The sequence below is a fragment of the Eumetopias jubatus genome, unplaced genomic scaffold (genome assembly GCF_037043125.1).
Source record: "Eumetopias jubatus isolate StellerSeaLion01/CBP00866 unplaced genomic scaffold, mEumJub1_p1.0 scaffold_6, whole genome shotgun sequence".
Classification (NCBI taxonomy): Eukaryota; Metazoa; Chordata; class Mammalia; order Carnivora; family Otariidae; genus Eumetopias; species Eumetopias jubatus.
The window spans coordinates 140819519-140839019 of NW_028274812.1; the positions used below are offsets into that span (position 1 = coordinate 140819519).

Here is a 19501-nt window from a genome sequence, read left to right on the forward strand (position 1 = left end):
TTTTTGGAAATTATTATTAAAAATAACAATAATAGCAAAGTTTTGCAGCAGGGCATGAAGAATCGCAAGCCTCATCACTCCATGAACACCCGCTTAGCGGCTATTTTGTACAATTCTCGGTGACCGGAATTGTAAATGACGACTGACACGTACACCTTTCCCCACATTCCTTTTCCTGTTCAGTCTCACAGAAGCGATCAATTTTTTTAAGACCCATGAACAGAGTTACATCAATACAGAAGTCGATTTGACAATAATTTAATAGACTTCTGGTGACAATTTCTGGTTTACTAAAAAAAAAAAAAAGTTTAAAATGTTTTGGAATGAGTCTGGATCGTCGCGTTTGCTTTCAGTCGGAGAACTTGGTAGGAAACCGAGACTGAAAAGCGCTGGTTCCTGGGCGTGAAGCGTTTGCTGGGAGCAAGACGTCATCGTGGGAAGCGTGTACTCCTTCGGATTACTGTTTGGTGGATTAGAAACCCGCAGATCAGTCCTAAATCAGCCCAGATTAACTGCCCTGGGTGCTTCTGGCCAGTGTGTGTGTGTGGGGGGGGGTCCGCTGGACTCAAACCAATACTCGTGGTGAGCTTTCGCCCCAAACGTTCCAGAGTTCATTTTTACTTAAACCCCATCCAGGCTAATAATGAAGCTACCAGGAATGATCTGGAAGGCTAACTAAAGTGGTGCCCGCAATCACGTCAGTCGAACCTTCTGCCCCCACGATCCCGTCTGCCCACATGCTTCTGTCTATCAGCCTGGGCCTCCGGATCAGCTCTCGCCGCGGCATTGGTTGGATTTCAGGAAAAGAGAAACCCACGATTTAAAGGGCTCAGGTCCCACCTGCCAGGCATCGTCCGTATGGTCCATCTTGCCTTTGGAGCACATGTGGGAGAATCTCCAGCTCGTGTACCTCTATTACACTGACTGGCCAAAGGAAAGTGAATTCCCGCAAGTGTCCCCTTGGTCACCTTGACAATTTCTAAAAGCGAAACTCGCGCTCCAGACTAGATCGACACTGAGTCCGCCGGCGCTGAGCGCCTGCCCAGGTCAGCAGCCCCCGCCCGGCGTGCGGGCGGGGACCGGGCGGAGCTTGGACAAGGCGTGGTTTTCCGTGGGAGAGAAGGAAAGGCTTTGCCCCACCTCTTAAGAACCCTGCTTTCCCTCAGCCAATCAAGGAGACCTATGCAAATAGAGCCCCCTGTCGCCCCGGTAACCATGATGCACGGTAGCCAATGGAAACCAGCAAGTCGCGGCCCTGCGCCACGATTGGGACTTAAGTAAGGAGGCAGAGGCCCAATGGGCTGTGGGAACGGTCCTCGGCGGGTTGAAGGGCGGGGATATGCAAATATGGTTTGAAAAGCCGGCGGGAAATCTGAGTTTCGCGGGAGGACCTTGGCGCGTAAACCGTATCCCTTCATTCATTGTCAGCAGCAGCTTCCTGGAGCCATTTTTCAGCTGCCGGCCGCAGCACCCGGGCTGCCGCCGCCGCCTCGCAATCCGTTGCATCGGCCGCCCCCGACGCCTCCATCCCCCCTCGGGGCCCGATATCCGTGCGGCCGGGACCCTCCTCTCTCCAGAGCCCCGATTATTTTTGGCCCCCGGGGCCCGTGCGGTGCGGAAAAATAAAAAAGAAAAGAGAGAGAAGGGGCTCGGAAGCGCCGGGCGGGGAGGAGAGAAGGAGAGACTTGGAAACTCCGACTGCAAATAATAAAGAAATTGAAAACAATACATTAAAATACCATAGCAATAAAAAGAGCAGGAGCGAGAGATGAGAAAGGGGATCCAGCCCGCCCTGGAGCAGTACCTGGTGACCGCCGGGGGTGGGGAGGGGGCGGCTGTCGCCGCCGCCGCTGCAGCCTCCATGGACAAAAGGGCACTGCTAGCCAGCCCCGGCTTCCCCGCCGCCGCCGCCGCCGCCGCCGCCGCTGCAGCCCCGGGCGCGTACATCCAGATCCTCACCACGAACACTTCCACCACCTCCTGTTCCTCCTCCCTCCAAAGCGGCGCCGTCGCCGCCGGCCCCCTCCTCCCCAGTGCCCCCGGCGCGGAGCAGACCGCCGGCAGCCTCCTCTACACCACGCCGCACGGACCCTCCAGCAGAGCCGGGCTGCTGCAGCAGCCACCAGCGCTGGGACGCGGCGGCAGCGGCGGCGGCGGCGGCCCTCCGGTAATGCCCTCCCGTTCCCACCGTCCCCAGCCCGGGCGGGAGGTGGGCTCGCACCGCGCGGGGTGGTGGGCGCGCTGAGGGCCGCCCCGGGACAGCGCGGGGCCGAGCGTCGTGGGCCTCGGCAGCTGCCCCTCCGACTGGGCTTTATTGTTAGACTTGTGCACTCCCCCTCACGCCCCTGCGCCCGGAGGGTCGGGGGGCTCCGCCAGGCGCGCGGGGCAGCGGGGCTTGCCTTGGCGCGGACCACTTCAAACACTCTGAAACTTTTCGCGGCCCCCCCTTCTTTTCCTGCACTTTCCCCTACCCCCACCCTCCCCTCCCCTTCAACTCGAAGCTTCCTCTTTCTCGGGCGTAGGAAGGGGTCACGCCCCGGATGGAGAAGGGGGTGGGGGAGGGAGTAGTGAACTGGGGAGTGGGGGACTCTGGGGGCTGGAAACCGGGGGGGGCCTGTTGGGGTGATCACCCCCCGCCGGCCTCGGAGGCCCGTTGGCTGCCGGGGGTCCCTAAGGCGTGCTCGGGGCGCAGGGGCTCTGCCATGCCGCGCTTGACACATTTTGGGATCTGTAACTCCCGGCAACAAAGGGGCCGGGGGAGGCGGAGAGAGGTGGCGGGGAAGGTGGGGCTGGAAGCCGGGTGCGAGCTGGGGCGTGGGCTGTCCGGGGGTGAGGGACTCGCGGGCAGGCGCCCCGGCCTGGGCGCATCCCGGCGGCGGCAGCGGCGGCGCCCGCGTGGCCTGAGCGCCCGGGCCTTTCTCGCCGGGCCCCGGGCCTGCCCTTGACCCGCCTCTCCCCTTGCCCCTTCCTTCCCCGCCCTGTCCCCCTCCCCGCCCCCCGGCGACGGAGGGCGGGGGCAGCCGTGTTCCCGTCCCGCCGCCTGGGTCTGTCCCTCTCCCCGGGACCCGCCGGTGACGTTTCGCACACGTGCGCGGAGGACGCGCCTGTGACTGGGGAGGAGGCGGCGGCGGGAGGGGGCGCTGGAGGGGGAGAGGGGGGCACCCACTTCCTCCTGCTCGCCGGCTCCCTGGCCTGGGACGGTCCCGGCGCCCTCGCACCCGCCCCCGGCACGGCCACCCTCCCTCTGCTCTCCCTAACCCCCCCCCCACCACGGGCGCCCGCCCTCGCCCGGCGCCGCCGGTCTGTTCGGCCCTCCGGGCCCCCTCTCCAGCCGGCCCCCCCACCTCCCCCGGAGCCAGGCTGGTTTCGGAAATGCCCTTACAGCAGCAGGTTAGTGACCGGGACGGCTCGGGGGCTGCCGCCGCCGCGGGGGCACCGGATTCTGTTGGGGGCTGAAGCCGTGGGGGTAGGCGGTTGAGCGGGGTTTTGGAGTGGGAACGGGGGGTTGGGTGCTTGAGGGAAATGAGTAAGCAAGAAAAATCTAACTAAGTAAATGCCCCGGCCTCCGGTTCTACGAACCTCGGGCCGGGAGTGTCCGCCCCAGGGGGTGGGTATGGTGTTTACGTGTATTTTTTTTCTAGGGGGCCGATGGATGGGCGATCGGAAAGCGGAGGGGGGGCTTCTCGCCAATGGCCGAGTTGAGCTCTGTTTTCTGTCTTCCTTCCCTTGTGCTGGAGGGGGAGGGGGGCGGGTCAGAGGGTAGGGTGTCTGTAGGATTCCCAGGCCACCCGCCACCCCCTCCCTTTGTCCCTGTAATTTATAAAGCGCCTTTGAGAGATGATTTAGGTCAGTATGCGGCTTCTCTTTTTGTCGATACTAGAAAGAAGTGTGGCCCGGAGGTCTCTCCCCTTTCTCCTTTTCTCTCCTTCATTCCCTTCCTCCATGGCTCCTGTCTTCACCCTCGTGGTGAGGGTTGGCCCCCACGAGGTTAGAAACGAACGCGAGACAGCTATGGTTGTTGATAATACCAGTCGTTGACCTCACCTTGTCTCAGTTCCAAATGGGTGTATTTTTTGGAGAATCAAGATTTTGCAGGGCTCTTTAAGAAAGTCAGCACCTACGCAGCACTTTGGGAAATGAGATGGGTTTTGGAATAATGAAGATTTTTTTTATTCCCTTACTCTTTCCAATTTCTCCCATGGTTGGATCTTCACTGCTTTCCGGCCCCAGAGATACTTGCTGAGGATGTGTGATACAGTCTCATATAGTCTCAAAGAAGCTCATCGTTTTTAGTGACAAGGGTCTGCCAGCAGGGGGGAGATAGAGTACAGTACCTACTTACACATACTGTATCCAGGATGCTGGATCTCAGGCACAAGAATATTCCATGCTTTTAGCATTAAATACTGTTAACTTCATCTGACCTGAACATGTTTAGAATATTTTTTAAGCATATTGGCCCCTTACATAGTTCTCTTACTGTATCAGAAACCTAATCTGAAACAACCACCTATTGACATAATTCTTGGATTGGATTCAGATTTATGGGAGAGTAGTTTTGATAATGGGAAATTATGAGACCACCAGATTGCTGGGGTTTTTTTGGGTTTTTGTTTTGTTTTGTTTTGTTTTGTTTTTTTGAATCTTAGCCTGCTTGTCGAGCCTCCAAAACTGTCTAGCCAAACTTAGATGTAGTTCATTGTGTTTAAAGTATAAAAATTACCCTGTCTTCCAAGTTATGTCAAAACTTTATCTTTCTTTCCATGAAATTATTCCAAAATCATGAGCATTGAAGATAAAGTTTGATTTTCTCACCAAATTATATTAAACTTCTATTTAAGCCTTGAAATTTTGTTCATCTTCTTCCACTAAGGCAGAAGATGGCTTGGGGACAGCTAAGTGATTGGCTGAGCAGAGTAACCATTTAAACACTGTGTCCAAGAAGAGGTTGAGAACTCTGTTCTGGTGGCCAGATTTGCAGACCCACCTGGTTCCAGTTCTCAAGAACATCTAACAACTTTTTACAGGAAGAGATCCTCAACCTTTTTTTAATGGGAGAAAATATATGAGTACTATTTTACTAGCTATATTGCTGCTGTCATTTACAAGTTTTATGATCTTAGGCAAATAACTTAATTTCTCAAAAGCTTCCCTCTTCTGTAAAATAGGAACAATAGCAGGGTTAAGGTTAAGGTTCTCTTTCTTTTTAAGAGTTCGGTATGATAATGCATGTAAAACTCTTCACACAGTGCCAGGCAAATAGTAGATATCCAACAAAATTAACATTCGGAAATGTTATTTCTTTTATAACTTAGAGAAATAATGTTAAGACTTTGTGCACACTGCCTTGTTTATTTACCTATGAGAGTAAAAGGGTTAAAGGTTTTCTAAGGTGATATGTAATTAATGATACCGAATTAATTTGGGTTTTTAAATCCACAGAACGTGGCTCTTCCAGCAATGGGTAAAATAGGGACATGTCCCTATTTTAGTCCTAGGACTATAGTCCCAGGACTATATAGAGATTGGTGTCAAACTGCCTGTACATGATCTTGTGCCCTGAGTGGTGATAAATTTAGATCAACTCATCCTCACTTTTTCACCTGGGCTCTACCTCTCCCGTGACTCCATGGACCTGCTCCCTTCAGGGTGCCGTCTGTCCTGGCTCTCAATTGTCAGCAAGGCAGAGGCATGCTCTAGGTAAATTCATTTTCAACTGGTGGACTCTTGGAAATGGAAGAGCTGTAGAGGCCCAGAAGTGCTATTTTCTGAAGCAGAAAGGGCTTCATCATTTTCTGCCTCTTCTAAAAAAGAAGGTGAGATTTATTTCATTCTCCTCCTAGAAAATTTGGGATCTATTAACAGGAGAGACAGTGGCCTTTCACATCTGATTTCATTTAATCCAGTCACAGCAGCCTCCTCATTATACTTTGGGAAAGAACCCACAGTGCTCGAAATTTCGGTGTGAGAATGGAGGAGCCATAGATGCTGTAGCTGGGTTTGTTGTTTCCTGTGCGAGTATAAAAGAAAAACGCCGGGTTCCTGTGGTTCTATACTCAATAATCTTGCTTCTGCTGAGATATATAGTTGATGCCAAGTTTAAACTAGGAGAGAATTTTTAGTCACTACATACCCCAAAATGGAAGTTTTAATATAATGCAGTGCCCAGACTCGGGCAGTACAAATAGCTCCTCTATAATCAGTACCCAGGGCGCCACTCTAATCATCCTCTCGAACAAAGCACCCTTAAATGTGGCGCTGCGAGTGGAGGAACCCAAGCTTGCGCACAGGAAAGGATTTTTTTTTTTTTTCCTATAAGTCATCACCTTGTGTAATGCTTGGAAGAGTAGATTCTGAGATTAATGTTGTGCGGTGTAAAGCTAACTTGAAAACAGAAAATAATACTCAAAGCTTAGGCCTGAATAAACAGCAGCACCTGGAGATTTAAAGGCTGAGGGGGAGGGGAGGCGGGGAGTTGCTTTTATTCTCATTTCTCAGAGATCTCATGCAGTAGTTTTCTTTTTAACTCTTCTGTCTTGGGGCGCCTAGGGGGCTCAGTTGGTTGAGCGTCCCACTCTTGATCTCAGCTCAGGTCTTGATCTCAGGGTCATGAGTTCAAGCCCTGTATTGGGCTCCACGCTGGGCCGGGCTAGGAGCCTACTTGAAAAACAAAACAAAACCTCTTCTGTCTTGATTGCCTCCCCAAAGATATACCACCCACACCTTCAGCCCTCTTTCCACAGGACTGGGACCCATTTGGCAAAGCTTCAGATATCCATCCTTAGTTTTCTGATTTCACAGGATTTACCTGTCTTCCATTTGTCCAGTTTACAGCCACTTTGCCAGGCTCACCGGCTCCCATTCCTTTGTAACCACCTCCTTTCTTACTAACGTTTTTAAACCCAGGATGAGAGAAAGCCAGCCATTGACCTGTGCTCAGGATATCGAGTCCTGCCTCGATGCCCATGAAACCACTCCAAAGAGTGCAAGGCACAGAAGTAGATTCAATTCTTATCACGTTCTGTGTTTCAATTTGGTTTTTAGAGAGGGGAACTTTCCTGAATTCTTCGAGGTACTAATAAGCATGTGGTTTAATGCATATTCTCATGCTTGTTAGCAGCTTTAAAATAGTGTTTTAGGGACTGTATTTACAATTGCTAAGAAGCATTTTTTTCTACTAATCATTTTTCATGGGACTAAGAAGGGAAGATAAACTGGGAAAGCAGTAAATATAGGAAACCACTAATGGTATCTTCTTCTGCCTACTCTGATCCACTCTTTGGCTTCACAGAGTGACTTGGAAAATGTATCTTACGCAAAGAAAAGTTAGACAACAGAAGGCTCAGAAAAGCAACAACTGAGGTGAGGACAGGAAACCCGGGAGGGGGGTTCCTATAGAGGGGTAACGCACGTAGCATTGCTCCAGTAAGAAGGAAATTGGTTTATTTTCTGTTGTCATTTTTGCTTCAAACACTCCCCCACCCCCATAAAGCAGTGTGTCTTTAGAACTCAAAGAATGTACAAGTCACAAGAATGCATTCTTAGTCTTCCCCGGACCTCAACTGGGGAGTTAGTCTTGTGGCCATGGTGGAGTATCACTTTGAGCAAGAGGAGATAAAGCCCACTGGGTGCCAGATGGTATCACAAAGCCCATGCACTTTGCTTTGCTGGAGAGAACCTGAGCAAAGCAGACCATTACTTAGATTGGTCAGCTAAAGCAGGGGTTTATGTCCACTGGAGGCCGATAGGGAGAATGAACAGCTGGTGGAATAGGGAAGAGATGAAGAAAAGTACAGGTGACCCTTGAACAGCACGCACACACAACCAAAAATCTGAGTATAGCTTTTGACTCCCCCAAAAACTTAACTACCAACAGCCTACTGTTGAACCTTTCCTGATAACACAGTTAACACAGATTTTGCCTGTGTATTACATACAGTGTTAGAATAAAGTAAGCCTGAGGAAAGAAAGTGTTAAGGTCACAAGGAAGAGAAAATACACTTCTAGTACTACAAAAAATAAATAAATAAAACCCCATAGAAGTGGACCCATGTACTTCAAACCTGTGTTGTTCAAGGGTCAACTATAAGTGACTTTGGCCCAACTGTCTGGGGCTATCTGTAGGGTCCAGGCAGTATTCTTATAACTCGACAGTCCCTAAGAAAAACGCTTTCGGTTAGCATGGGCAACAATCGATGGTTCCTGTGGTCTTCGTTCGACTCCTAACGTTGAGAGCTGTGAAGCAACAGTTATCCTCTGACCAGATCCCTTCATTTTGCAGGTGAAGAAATTCAGCCCCAGTGGAGTTCAGTTACTTGCCCAAGGTCACAAGCTAGCTCATGGCAAAGCCAGGACTGAAATTAGAGACTTGAATTCTTAGAGGAAGCTTCAGTCACCAAGAAAAGGTTAACTATGTCTCAGGTGCCCTATATGGGAAAAATCGGATGTATAGAGTCCATTTTAGATTGCCTTCAGGAGGGGGTGACATTTTTTTTTTGACGTGCACATATGGAAGGAAGTATCCTTTGAACAGTTGGTCTTGGAGTAACAGCTCATTGTCAAATATTCAGAATAAGCGAGTGACTTAGATGTTCAATGAAAGGGAATTTTTCAAAATGGAAGGAATGACTGACTTATAAAAACGTGGCAGTGTTTTTAAAGCTTTGTTACAAGCTTATTCTCTGTGTATATGACATTTCGGATGCTTTTGTTAAAAGGGGAAACATACAGAGAAGAGAACCTAAGAGGACTTTTGAAACTTTTTTCAGTGCAGGGCACCAAATAGCTCCAGTGCTGGAAGTTTTGTCCGGGGCCATCCACGTCTGGAGTTACTGGACAGGTTTTCAGAGGTCCTTGCCGGGTCACACTGGGCTAGAGGCTCTTCCCGCAGGAAAGACTTCTGATCTGACCAAGTGGCTGGTCAGTTAACACTTTCAGAGGAAGTCACCATCCCCTAAAACCCAGAACGCATTTCATTAAAATGTCAGCTTTTACTGGTGGAACTGAGGAAGCTTAAAAATAGAACCACTTCAAGCCCTGGAGCCTAAAAGTGAAACCTAATCTGAGGTGGCTGTAGTTCATCCAGTTGTTAGGGGCTCGGATCTATGGCTTGTGTGTCGCCCACAGACCCGCAAGGGGCTGTGCGAAGCGCCGGCATCTCGGCCAGGGAGCGCTCAGGAGCATGAAGACGGGTTGTGCTTATCAGTGAAACTCGTGTTCCAGAAGATATTTTGGTAAACGGAGTCCGTCTTCCAGGCAGCGAGAAGCCGAGTGCCCTTGGTCCTCCCGGCCAGCTCATGCCTGGCTACCCTGGAGAGCCTTTTGGCTCCTCTGGCATGCTCTAGTTTTCATGACCCCAGTGGTTGTGGCTCCGGACCCTGGGGTCACGGGAAGGGAGCTCAGAGCCCCGAGAGCTTGAGAGCTCACCCTCTCCTTTGCCCGCTGCCATTTCTGATGCTCCAAGGTTCTAGAGCTAGAAAACCAGAGCTGTAACCCTGGGGCCAAGCCCCATCCCCTTTGAGTCCCGCTGGGTCTGGCAGGCCTTAGGAGAGAGGGAGGCCCGTGTGCCAAACGGCACCCTCACCTTGAATTCAGGCGACAAGGGAAGGGCAGCTGGGTATGAGGGTCAGATGATGGAGTCTAGAGCCAGGGCCCCTGGGTTCTTACTCTGGCTCCGCGCACCAGCTATATGACTTGGGGCTTAGCACGCCGAACCTCTTCGTCTCAGTTTCCTAACCGGTAGGATGGGAAGATCACAGTACCTCACCCCCGAACCCCCGGGGTTGGGGGAGGGGGTTAGGAAGATTGCAGGAGTTCGTTCTTATTTGTAAAGTAAGTAGATGAGGCCTGGCACATGGGAGGGGTCATGAGAGTGTTGAGCAGATACCTGGCAGGACCGGGCTCCCCTTCCACGGCCATCTCTTGGGCTGTCCTTTGTGGCCTGTTTTCTTAACTAGCCCCGCCTTCATTTAAACCCAGTCACGCCTCCACAAAAGGTGGTGGCAGGGAGGAGGAGGGACGCAGGGGGCCGTTTTCTCCTGACCTGGTCATTAGGGTGTGTGTCTCTTGATAAGCCGCACACTGACTTGGGAGAAGGAACAGAAGAATAAGCTGCTTATTATAATAGTCCTAGCAGTAGTAATCGCGTCGTGAGGAAAGGCTTTATTTCTGCGATTAAATGCGTTAATAAAGTTGCACTGTTAGCGTGATTTCACTTCTGCACAGTAAACTGTGGCTGAACACTGAATGGCCGGAATCGGGGAGTCTGAGCACGCTGGGCCCCGGCTGGCGCAGAGGCCCCCGTCCATGGAGGGGGCGGGAGGGGAGGACTGCGCTGATCTCCAGAGTCGGGGAGCCTGCCTCCGGGCCTCCCTGGCCCCTTCACCCATCGCCTCTCCCTCCGCCTGGCTTCTAGAACGATGCCAGGATTGCAGCCTTCCCTGGCCGCTCTTGCGACTTACCAAATTAGCTACAACCTTTTCCGCGGCGTTCGAGGTCCGGTGAGATCTCGCCTTTCCCGTTCTGCCTCCCGTTCCTCCTGGCTGGGCTGCTGGCCGGGCACAGCACTTCAGACGGCTGCAGGGTTCCTTCTGACGCCTTCGTTTGCTCGTGGGTTCCCTTTCCTCCCGCTCCACCTCGCTTCTCTTGCTGCCCTCATTCCCACCGGCCCCGAGTCCGCCTCTTCGCCGCCTCATTACTGGCGTTCCTGCAGGCTCCAGGAAACCCGTCTGGGGTGGTTTCATCACGTACTGCCCACAGTGCCTTCTACACCATAAGACCCGGATATTCGAGAGGCGTTTTCATTCGATGTCTCCGGTGTGCTCGGCACCCTGGTTGGTCTGTCGGGGATGGAGAAGAAGTCGGAGGTGTGACCCGCCCTCTCTGGAGTTTACAGTCTGTTTGGGGAGACAGGCTTTAAACACAAGGTGATTTCGCGAGCAAGACTAAACAGGAGTCAGGAGGAAAACAAGACTCATCTAGTCCTCAGTGGTGCAGTGCTGACAAGAGGTGCTGGCTGGGCCAGGAGAGAGGGGAGCTCTCGGGACCATCAGTCTCGGAGCACACGAGGGTGCACATTTGAATTATCTGGGCACTTCCAAAAACATACCAAAAACTCGGGCCCCACCTGGTTTAATTAGAATCCTTGAGGGTGGCATCCAGACATGGGAATTTTTTTCTTTTTTTCAAAGTGTCCCAGATGATTTTGCTGTGCATTCGCAGCTGGAACCATGGAGCTAGATGGAGAAGGAAGATTGAGGAGATTGTTCATGGCTGGGGAAGCATCATGAGGCAAAAGGTAGGGAGAGGAATATAGGTCACAGAAGGAGAGGCCAGTTGGACTGAAGTCAATATGGGGGAATAACAGAACCTAACATTGGATATGTTGGTAGAATAGGGCTTGGCCTTCCTGCGACGGTCAGGCAGGGAGTTAATCCTAAGTGATGTGGGGGACTATGCTTGCTATCAAAGGGGGGCCGTGGGACCCAGCCCTAGGCAATGTCTGCCAGAGGGGAAGGCAGGCCCTGCGTGTTGCCATATCTTCAACCTTCTTAAAATGCCAGAATCTACCAGTTTTAAACTGTTGGCTCGATTAAATAGGAAAATGTGCAGGCCAAACAAAATAGGTCTCTAGGACAGATTTGGCTTAAGGGCTGCCACTCAGCAGTCTCTGGTCTATGGGATAATAATAGCTAATGTTTATTGAGTGCCCGAGTGTGTGGAGGGCGCTAAACTAAGTGCTTTACGCACATTAGCACATTATCCACATAACAACCTATGAAGTGGGTATTATCATCATGCTTGTTCTGCACAGGGAGAAACAGTGAGGGGTTAAGGGGCTGGCTCTGGTCCCTACTGATGAGTGGGGCCGCAGAAATGGAACCCGAAGGGCCTGGCTACAAAGTCTCCGCTCATTCCTGGCTTTTGTCCTCTGTGGTCTCTGACATAGTGTTCATTATATAGGAGAAACTCAAGATGCCTGTCAAAAAGGAATCACCCGGTGTTTTTCCAAGCTTCCCTGATAGTAAGAATTGCCTGTAGCCCTTGTCCCTCTACCCTCTTCAATTAGAGAGAAATACCAAGATCTTCTGATCTTCTGGGATGTGTGACAAACACCGGTGGCTGGAAGGAGTTGAGCACAGGCAAAGGTTCTGGAAGCTGGAACGGCCAGGCGAGGGCTGAAGCTACCTGCAGAACCCATGCACTAGTGTTAGGCTCATCTCAGCTCCTTCCTCAGCCCAGAGGGACTAGCCCAGCAGACCCCGGAAACCTGGGCCAGGTGCGCTGGACCCCAAGCCCGCCCCTGTGGCTCCAACACCCGTATATCCAGGTCATTGCTAAGGCCGACCATCTGAAGGTGGGTTACCCAAAACCCAAAGTGAGCAAAACAAGAAGGGGCTCCCAAAGCACTGAGAACCTCGGCCCAGGAGGTCCAAGTGGGTGTGATTGCCGCATGCCGGGTACCCACACGGGCTGGGAACATACCATATCGTATGACATGCTGGACATCGTGCCCTCAGAGGATTCACTTGACCCTGTAGTAGGAAGGCTTCTCATTCTGTTGGGTCTAGGCCTGCCTGGAACAGGTTACCACGTGAACTCAAAGCCAGGAAATTTCCCTGGGGAGGGAGCCATTTAGGGTATGGGCACCATGGATCTCATGAGTCTGGAAGCAGGATAGCAACAGTGACCATGTGAAAAGGCAGGATGGAAGTGAGGGAAAGGCTGAGAAAAGAGCTAAAAGGACTTCAGACTGCCCCCGTGCTTCGCTCCCGGGACCGTCGGGATGGGTGAGGCCAGGGGTGTTCTCCGTCACTGTGTGCGCTGTGGGGAGTGGATGGCTGTTTGGTAGGAGTTGGTTGTGAGTGACACCACAGGCCATCCAGCTTCCTAAGAGGCTAGGGGCACGCACTGGAAATGTGGCCTTGGCACAGAGGACTCAGTGGGCCTCTTGAAGAACAATGGCGAGCCAAGAACTGGTCTCCCTAACTTAAAAAAAAAAAAGAAAGAAAGAATTAATGTGGTGCCACAAGAAAACCTTTCATTGTTTTCACTTCTTCCCGTGTAATATGAAAACGAGACAGATCCATCAGGTTGATTTGGGGGATCAATACTGTCAGGGCTCACTGAGACGAGCCATCAGATGTTATTTATTATGTGCTTTACCAGGTCCGGGCCTAGCTCCTGGCTGCTTTGAGAAAGCCCACAGTTTGCAACCCCTCGAAGGCGAGAGCCAGCTAGGGAGTATAAAGAAAGGTCACATAATTACGTCTTGAACTAAGATGGCTCTTTGGACCGTAATTTCCTAGGCTCTCTGATTTTGCTGATTAAAAAAAAAAAATCTTGAACTTTCTTAAGCTCTAGCACATTAGCATTTAAAAATGAGTCGTTGAGTACTCCTCTGGAGGAAAGACTCATGTAAACTCTTAAGTATCTTTATAATTAATTTTTAAATATGTAACTTGTACTTAAGCCCATTTCCAGCACTCCACGAACTGACTGATTTTGTGGCTCTATTGGGTAGCAAAACTGGTGATGATCACACTAATCATGTAAAGTTTCCAACCTTTCATGTTGCTGTTTTCCCCGTTAGCATCTCCAGCACCCTAAATCTGGGACTCTAGGGGGCGGGGCTCTGAGCCCTGGTGTCAGGGCAGTGGGTCACTGAAGGAGCACAGGGCTCAGAGATCTGGCCTCAAAAACGGGCTCTGTCACTTACCAGCATGTGACCTTTTACAAATGAGATGTATGAGCTGAAGGTACCTAAAATAGTGTTTCCTGTCTCCTTCAGCGGTTCGTTCGAAGGATTAAAAGAGATAGCATTTATAGGAAATGTGTGTTCCTGATTCAGTGCACACCCCTTCTCCACCTCCACAGTAGAAACTCTTGAGTATTGGTGGGTCTGAATTCTCAGTATTTTTACCCCCTCCAGGGAAAGCCGAGTGTCGGACAGATACTTATCGCACACCCACTTTGTGCAGAATGCAGTTCTCAGTGTTTTGAGGCCTTCAAAGGCGACCAAGACGCTCTTGCCCTCATCAGGAGAAAGGCAAGAAGGAACATGTTCTTCAATCATTAAGACGAGATAGAAGACAGTGAAGGCCGTAAGATGGTGTCAGTGGAGTTTCTTAGGCACCCAAACTTGGGGAAGAGAAGAAAGCTGGAGGGCATTTGAAAATGGAGAAGGACTTCAGGCACCACTGACGTTTTGGGCAGAGACTGCCTCCACTTGATGTCAGTCCCCCCTCCAAGTACAACATCAGCGTGGTCTCTGGACATTGCCAATGTCTCCTGGGGGCAAAATCAACCCCCTTCCCCATTGAGAACTGCTGTACTAGAGCTCGAAGGAAGGGCAGCAACAGGGAATCCCATAGATGCATCTTTAATACAAAGTGTGTATTGACATTCTAAAATATGGTAGAGATTTTCAAAGCAAATGATCTCTCATAGCTTGATTTTAATTTCGGCATGCCTACCCTCCCGTGGAACCCCGGAGCCATGCTCCCACCCTTGGTCAATGATACAAAGAAAACATGCTCTACCTAGCCTGCCGAAGCCCTGGCCCATGTCTGGGCGGGCGTGCTGTGAATCAGCCACTCAAAGCCTCCCCGTAACTTGGAAAAGAAAGGATCAAAGTCTGCAGCTCAGCGAAGGCCGAGGAAGTTTTGCATTTATCATTTACTGACCTGGGTCATTAAGACAGACCTGCTCAGGACCTCCTGTTCAGCGTGGTTGTTCATCCCCGTGCAACCATGCCATACTTCCGACGATTTGGGCACACGATTTCCCCTCTCAGCCCCATCTCCCTCACCCGAATTGGGGTTCCTACATCACGGGGCTGTTGTGAAAGTCGAATGCCATAATGTGTGTCAAGTGCTGGCTCCAGGGCCGGCCACATGCTCAACTCGGGAGCGTTTGCCATCGTTGTCTGTGGGTATCCGAAGTGGTACCGTCGTTAAGTAGAAGCTTCCCTTCCAGCGCAAACCAACTGTTAGCAAATAGGGTGAAGCGGACTGAGAGGTGCAAACTTGCAGTTATAAAATAAGTTAGTCACAAGGGTAAAAAGTACAGCATGGGGAATAGTCCAGTAATATTGTGATAACTTCATACGGTGACGGTGACGGTAACTACACTTAGTGGTGGTGAGCATTTCCTAGCACAGATAATTGTTGAATCACTGTGCTGGACACCTGAAACTAACATCATATGCGTCAACTCTACTTCAGTGAAAAATAAAAATAACGGGGCGCCTAGGTGGCTCCGTTGGTGAGGCGTCTTAACACTTGGTTTCGGCTCAGGTCTCGATCTCAGGGTCATGAGATGGAGCTCCGCCTCAGGCTCTGTGCTCAGCGCGGAGTCTGCTTGGGATTCTCTGCCTCTCCCTCTCCCTCCTCTCTAAAAAAAATTAATAAATAAAAACAAAAATAAATGCTCAGAAGAAAATAATCTTAAATGTGCATATCAAAAAAGAAGTTAGAAAGGTAAAAATCTTTTTAAAAAGAATTGAAGTCTGTAGAGATTTAAGAAACATCTGTTAATGTGTTATTAATAAGCTAGCAGAAGTGAATCAATGTCAACTGAGATATTAATTTGCATCAAATACTTAATAAGAAAAAATGCATAATATACATTTTTCATCATATGTAGTAATTGTGCAATCTAAACATTTTGAAATACATCGGCCAACCAGGAAATTTATACATTGTTGAAGACTAGATTACATTTGTAAATGAAGAGAAAAACCTGGTGGTTTTTTTTTAACGTCATGTTTATTATATTTTGCAAGTGACAGTATTAACTGTGGTACACACAGAAGCAGATGACAGAAATGTCAGCTCCACGTCTCCTTGAAGTGACACAATTTCCCCTTCTAATAAAAAAGAATACTATAGCTCAGCCTTCCATTCAGACTTGCTCACTGAAACACGGAAAATCTGAGTTTCGAGTTTTCAGAATTAGATGCTTTAGCAAGAATATGCATGTCAATTACTTTGCATTCCAAAGGAGTATTGGGCTGCCTGACTAGAAAGACGGGAACATGCCACGAAGAGATCAACTGGGTGCCCGTGGCATGGGCTCTGCACAACATTTAACTGTACCTCCAGGGGTGTGGAGAGCCTCCACCTGCTCAGGAGAGCCGACAGTGCTCATCCCTCCCCAACTCTGCATCCAGTGAATCCACACGGATAGCTTGTAATTGACCATGGTGGAAGGATTTAATTAGGGCTTTTTTTTTTTTTCCTGGAGAGCTGGTTGTGAAATATTTAAAAATGTATTCTGTTGTGACCATGGGAAAAAAAAAACCCAAAAACTGTTAGCAGCCATTCCCTTTGTAGCTGGTGCATATACAACCACTTTCCCTGGTGCACCCCTACCCGTATGGGCCAGTCTCCACCATGGAGTGTACCGATTCATTTGACTTCCCTGCTGGGGTGTGTGGGGCACCTGCTATACGTCAGCCCCTCTTCTAGGTGCTAGGCATACAGCAACAGACAAAATCCCCTGCCTTTGTGTGGCTCAGATCAGAATTGATAAAGATTTTGCCATATCATAAATACCCTGTTCCCATCTTTGATGGATTCTGGTCTATTTTTTTTTTTTTTAAGAACAGTGGTTCTGAGGTGTGTGGTCTCAGACCAGCAGAAGCACTTGGGAGCGTGTTAGAAATGCAGACTTTCCGGTCACACCTGAGACCTACTGAGGCAGAAGCTCTGGGGTGGGAAGCAGCAGTGTAGGGTTAAACTGCACCCCCCCCCCCCCCCGCTCGTCATTCTGGTACACCAAGTTTGGGAAAGGCACTGTTAGAGAAAAGAGCTCTCAGCAAGAAAGGACTGGAGAATGCTAAGGTCTCGCTTGTGCCACAGTGTTGCTCACGTAAGTGCAAGTCTCCTAGCAGCAAAGCTTACAAACCATAGTCTTGGGTGTATCAAGATGGTTTGAAACTGGCAGTACCCCTTGATCTCTCCCTGGACCTGGCATCCCTCCCTGAAACCAGAGGCTCTGGGAGGATCCTGCACGCTGCAGCCCAGAACTCAGTAACAGAAATTCTTAGCCTTCTTTGGGCTTTTCATCATCCGGCAAAACAGGGAAACTGCTTCCCTCCCTTTTCTCCAGAGACTGTTGACATGTTTGCTTGACAAATATTTTCCTCCTTTTAATTCCTTCCCTCTTAATGGTCCCCTTATCTAGCACCATTAAAAATCTTTATAACCAAATTGCCAGCCAGATGTACAGGACTTATCTGGAAATGAAATGGTTGTTCTCCTTCCATGTCTGGTAATTTGGGTATTTAAAGATATTGTGAGGAGCAGATGAAATGAGAGACCACGGGAAAGCGTCCAGCCTGGAGCTGGGCACGGAGTGGCCGGGCACTCGTTTACTGTCTGCAGTTCCTGCCCCATCCCCAGTAAAGGCATTAAACAGATCACACGCTCCTTGCGAAAAGCTTTTGACTACCCACAGTTTGAATGGGTATGAATCACCATCATATAAATAATAATCAAAATGATGGAATCAGAAATTCTGATTAGTTAAACTTACATATATATAAAATTAAACTTAGAAACTAGAAAATAAAGATGTTAACCTGATTTTTTTTCCTTCATGAAGAGGGTTGTAAAAAAAAAAGACCTTTATCAGAGTGGCAGAAATTCTTCTGCACCAGCCCAAACCAGGGTTGGCTTCTTAAGTAACCTCTCTTCAGTTTATAAATGCTAATCGACTGCTACCCGTGTTAAAAGGAGGGTTTGAGATGGAACGATACTTTCTTTTGAGAACGGGCTGTCTTGAAAACGCATGTGAAGGATCATGTGGCTTGGTTATGGCCCAGGTTTGTCTTGGTGGTTCTTTTTCTAAAAAATGCCTCTCTAAGCCATTCAGTGGGCAACTCTGCCCCCTTCCTGCCCACCTTCAGCCAAACCAACTTCTGGTGACAGAGACAGTTTTAAGTTTGACAGTTTTAAGCTTGCCATTTGGGGCTGATGATATTATAGAGGTCGAGAAAACACAGCAGGCACTACTCATTTCTTGCTTCCTGCTTTGCTCGAGAGTGTGAGCATCAGCTTTTCTGAAGCCCTTGACTTCCGACGTTTGCGGCTCGGTGTCATGAGGGTGGCCAAGGTGTGGCCCTTAAATGCCGCCACTTCTGAAGGTCTATCATGACTCAGCTGCTGCCATCTTCCCAAAACCAGGTCCGGGGTGTGGTCCTCCCGTCCTGCCTTGGGGAGTAAAAGAAGTTAGCCGTGCCGTCTACCATAGTTGAGTTTTATAAATATTTTTTAAACGGATCCAGGCGTACGTTGTCACATTTGACAGTTACAGGTTGCCAAGTGGTGAGCTCTTTTGGGTCTTGCTCTACCTTTTGCTGTAATCCAAGAATGAAGGTGTTGAAATGGCCAGCTTGTTGGCTGCCCTTTCTAGGTCAGGAAGGTCTCCTGCTGTGTAGGCCCCCACTTGGCACGATTAGGAACTCGGATCTCTTGCCCTGGGAAACTTCTTTGTGTAAATCAGACTTCTGTAGACTGATAAACTAGTGTGTGAACTTGCTCGTTGACCCTGGGACATCAAACCGCCGGTCGCTGACCTTGCTGTTGCCTTGCATCCCCAATCAGGAGGTTATTAGCGGCGTCAGGTTCAAGTTGAATGATCCTGTTAGTATCCAGCTTTCATAGCTCCTCTCTGGAGCCGACCTGCCAAGGTGCAGCCCGTGCTGGCTGCTGAAGGAACATAAGGGACCCTGTCATTTACTCAGGTGTCCACCCATGACCTCTCTGAAATAGTAACTTTGTTGCCCCCCCCTTTTTTTAAAGAGAAAACGTGTTTTTAGTATGTGCTTGCTTATTTAAAGAAATCAAAGATACTCGTTGGAGTAAAACTTTAAATACCCCATCCTGCTTCCCTTCCTAGACGTAACCACAATAACAGCTTGGCCTTTCCCTTTTTTGTTCATTTGCAAATACATATTTTATACAAAGGAACAAATTGTGGCTTGCAGTCTGTGCTTAGCAAGACCCTAGACACATTTCCACGCGGGGGTTCACCCTTTGCCATTGCTGTGCTGCAGTCCATTATATGGATGAACACAGTGAGCGCTTCCCGTGTAGTCGTGGTTTCTGTTGTTTCTGGGTTTCACTGTCCTCGCGGTTGTGTTTCTGTACGTGTGTGTGTCTCCTCCAGGGAGGTGGAGACGATGCCTGTTTTCCTACCATTTCCAATATTGGGTAACATTAGTCTTTCTGCACTTTTGCTTAGCGATCTCTGATTTTTATTTTGTGTGTTTTCTTAATGAATACTCGTTCACCACCACCTCCACTACCACTATTTATGCAGTGTATTTATGTGCCAGGATTGTGGCACAGGATTGGAATTTACCGATTTAACTTCAGCACCCCTGTGAATTTGCTATGATTATTGTCCTCATTTTACAGATGTAAATTGAAGCATCCCTGACCCGATTTGTATTTCTGTGAGTTGCCTCTTGGAATCCTCTACCATTTTTTTGTTT

General features: G+C 49.5%; 2 protein-coding genes across 4 annotated transcripts in view; one reads left to right on the top strand and one right to left on the bottom strand.

Moving 5' to 3' along the window:
* Positions 1 to 277: 277 nt before the first annotated feature.
* Positions 278 to 1695, bottom strand: LOC148164168 (uncharacterized). Its single transcript, XM_088024139.1, is given in 4 exon segments — positions 278 to 1086; positions 1089 to 1133; positions 1136 to 1196; positions 1198 to 1695. Coding segments are annotated over 4 exon segments (537 nt in total). The 5' UTR covers positions 1507 to 1695; the 3' UTR covers positions 278 to 964.
* Positions 1696 to 1768: 73 nt separating this feature from the next.
* E2F3 (E2F transcription factor 3) overlaps positions 1769 to 19501 on the top strand; it is a 74191-nt gene continuing 56458 nt past the window's right edge. The window contains exon 1 of one of the 3 annotated variants that reach the window (XM_088024137.1): positions 1769 to 2167. In XM_088024137.1, coding sequence (XP_087880263.1) covers positions 1769 to 2167 — 399 coding nt within the window. Of the gene's footprint in view, positions 2168 to 3211; positions 3391 to 10874; positions 11297 to 19501 lie in introns of those variants that run through there. The other 2 variants (XM_028107379.2, XM_088024138.1) reach the window with 2 other exon arrangements.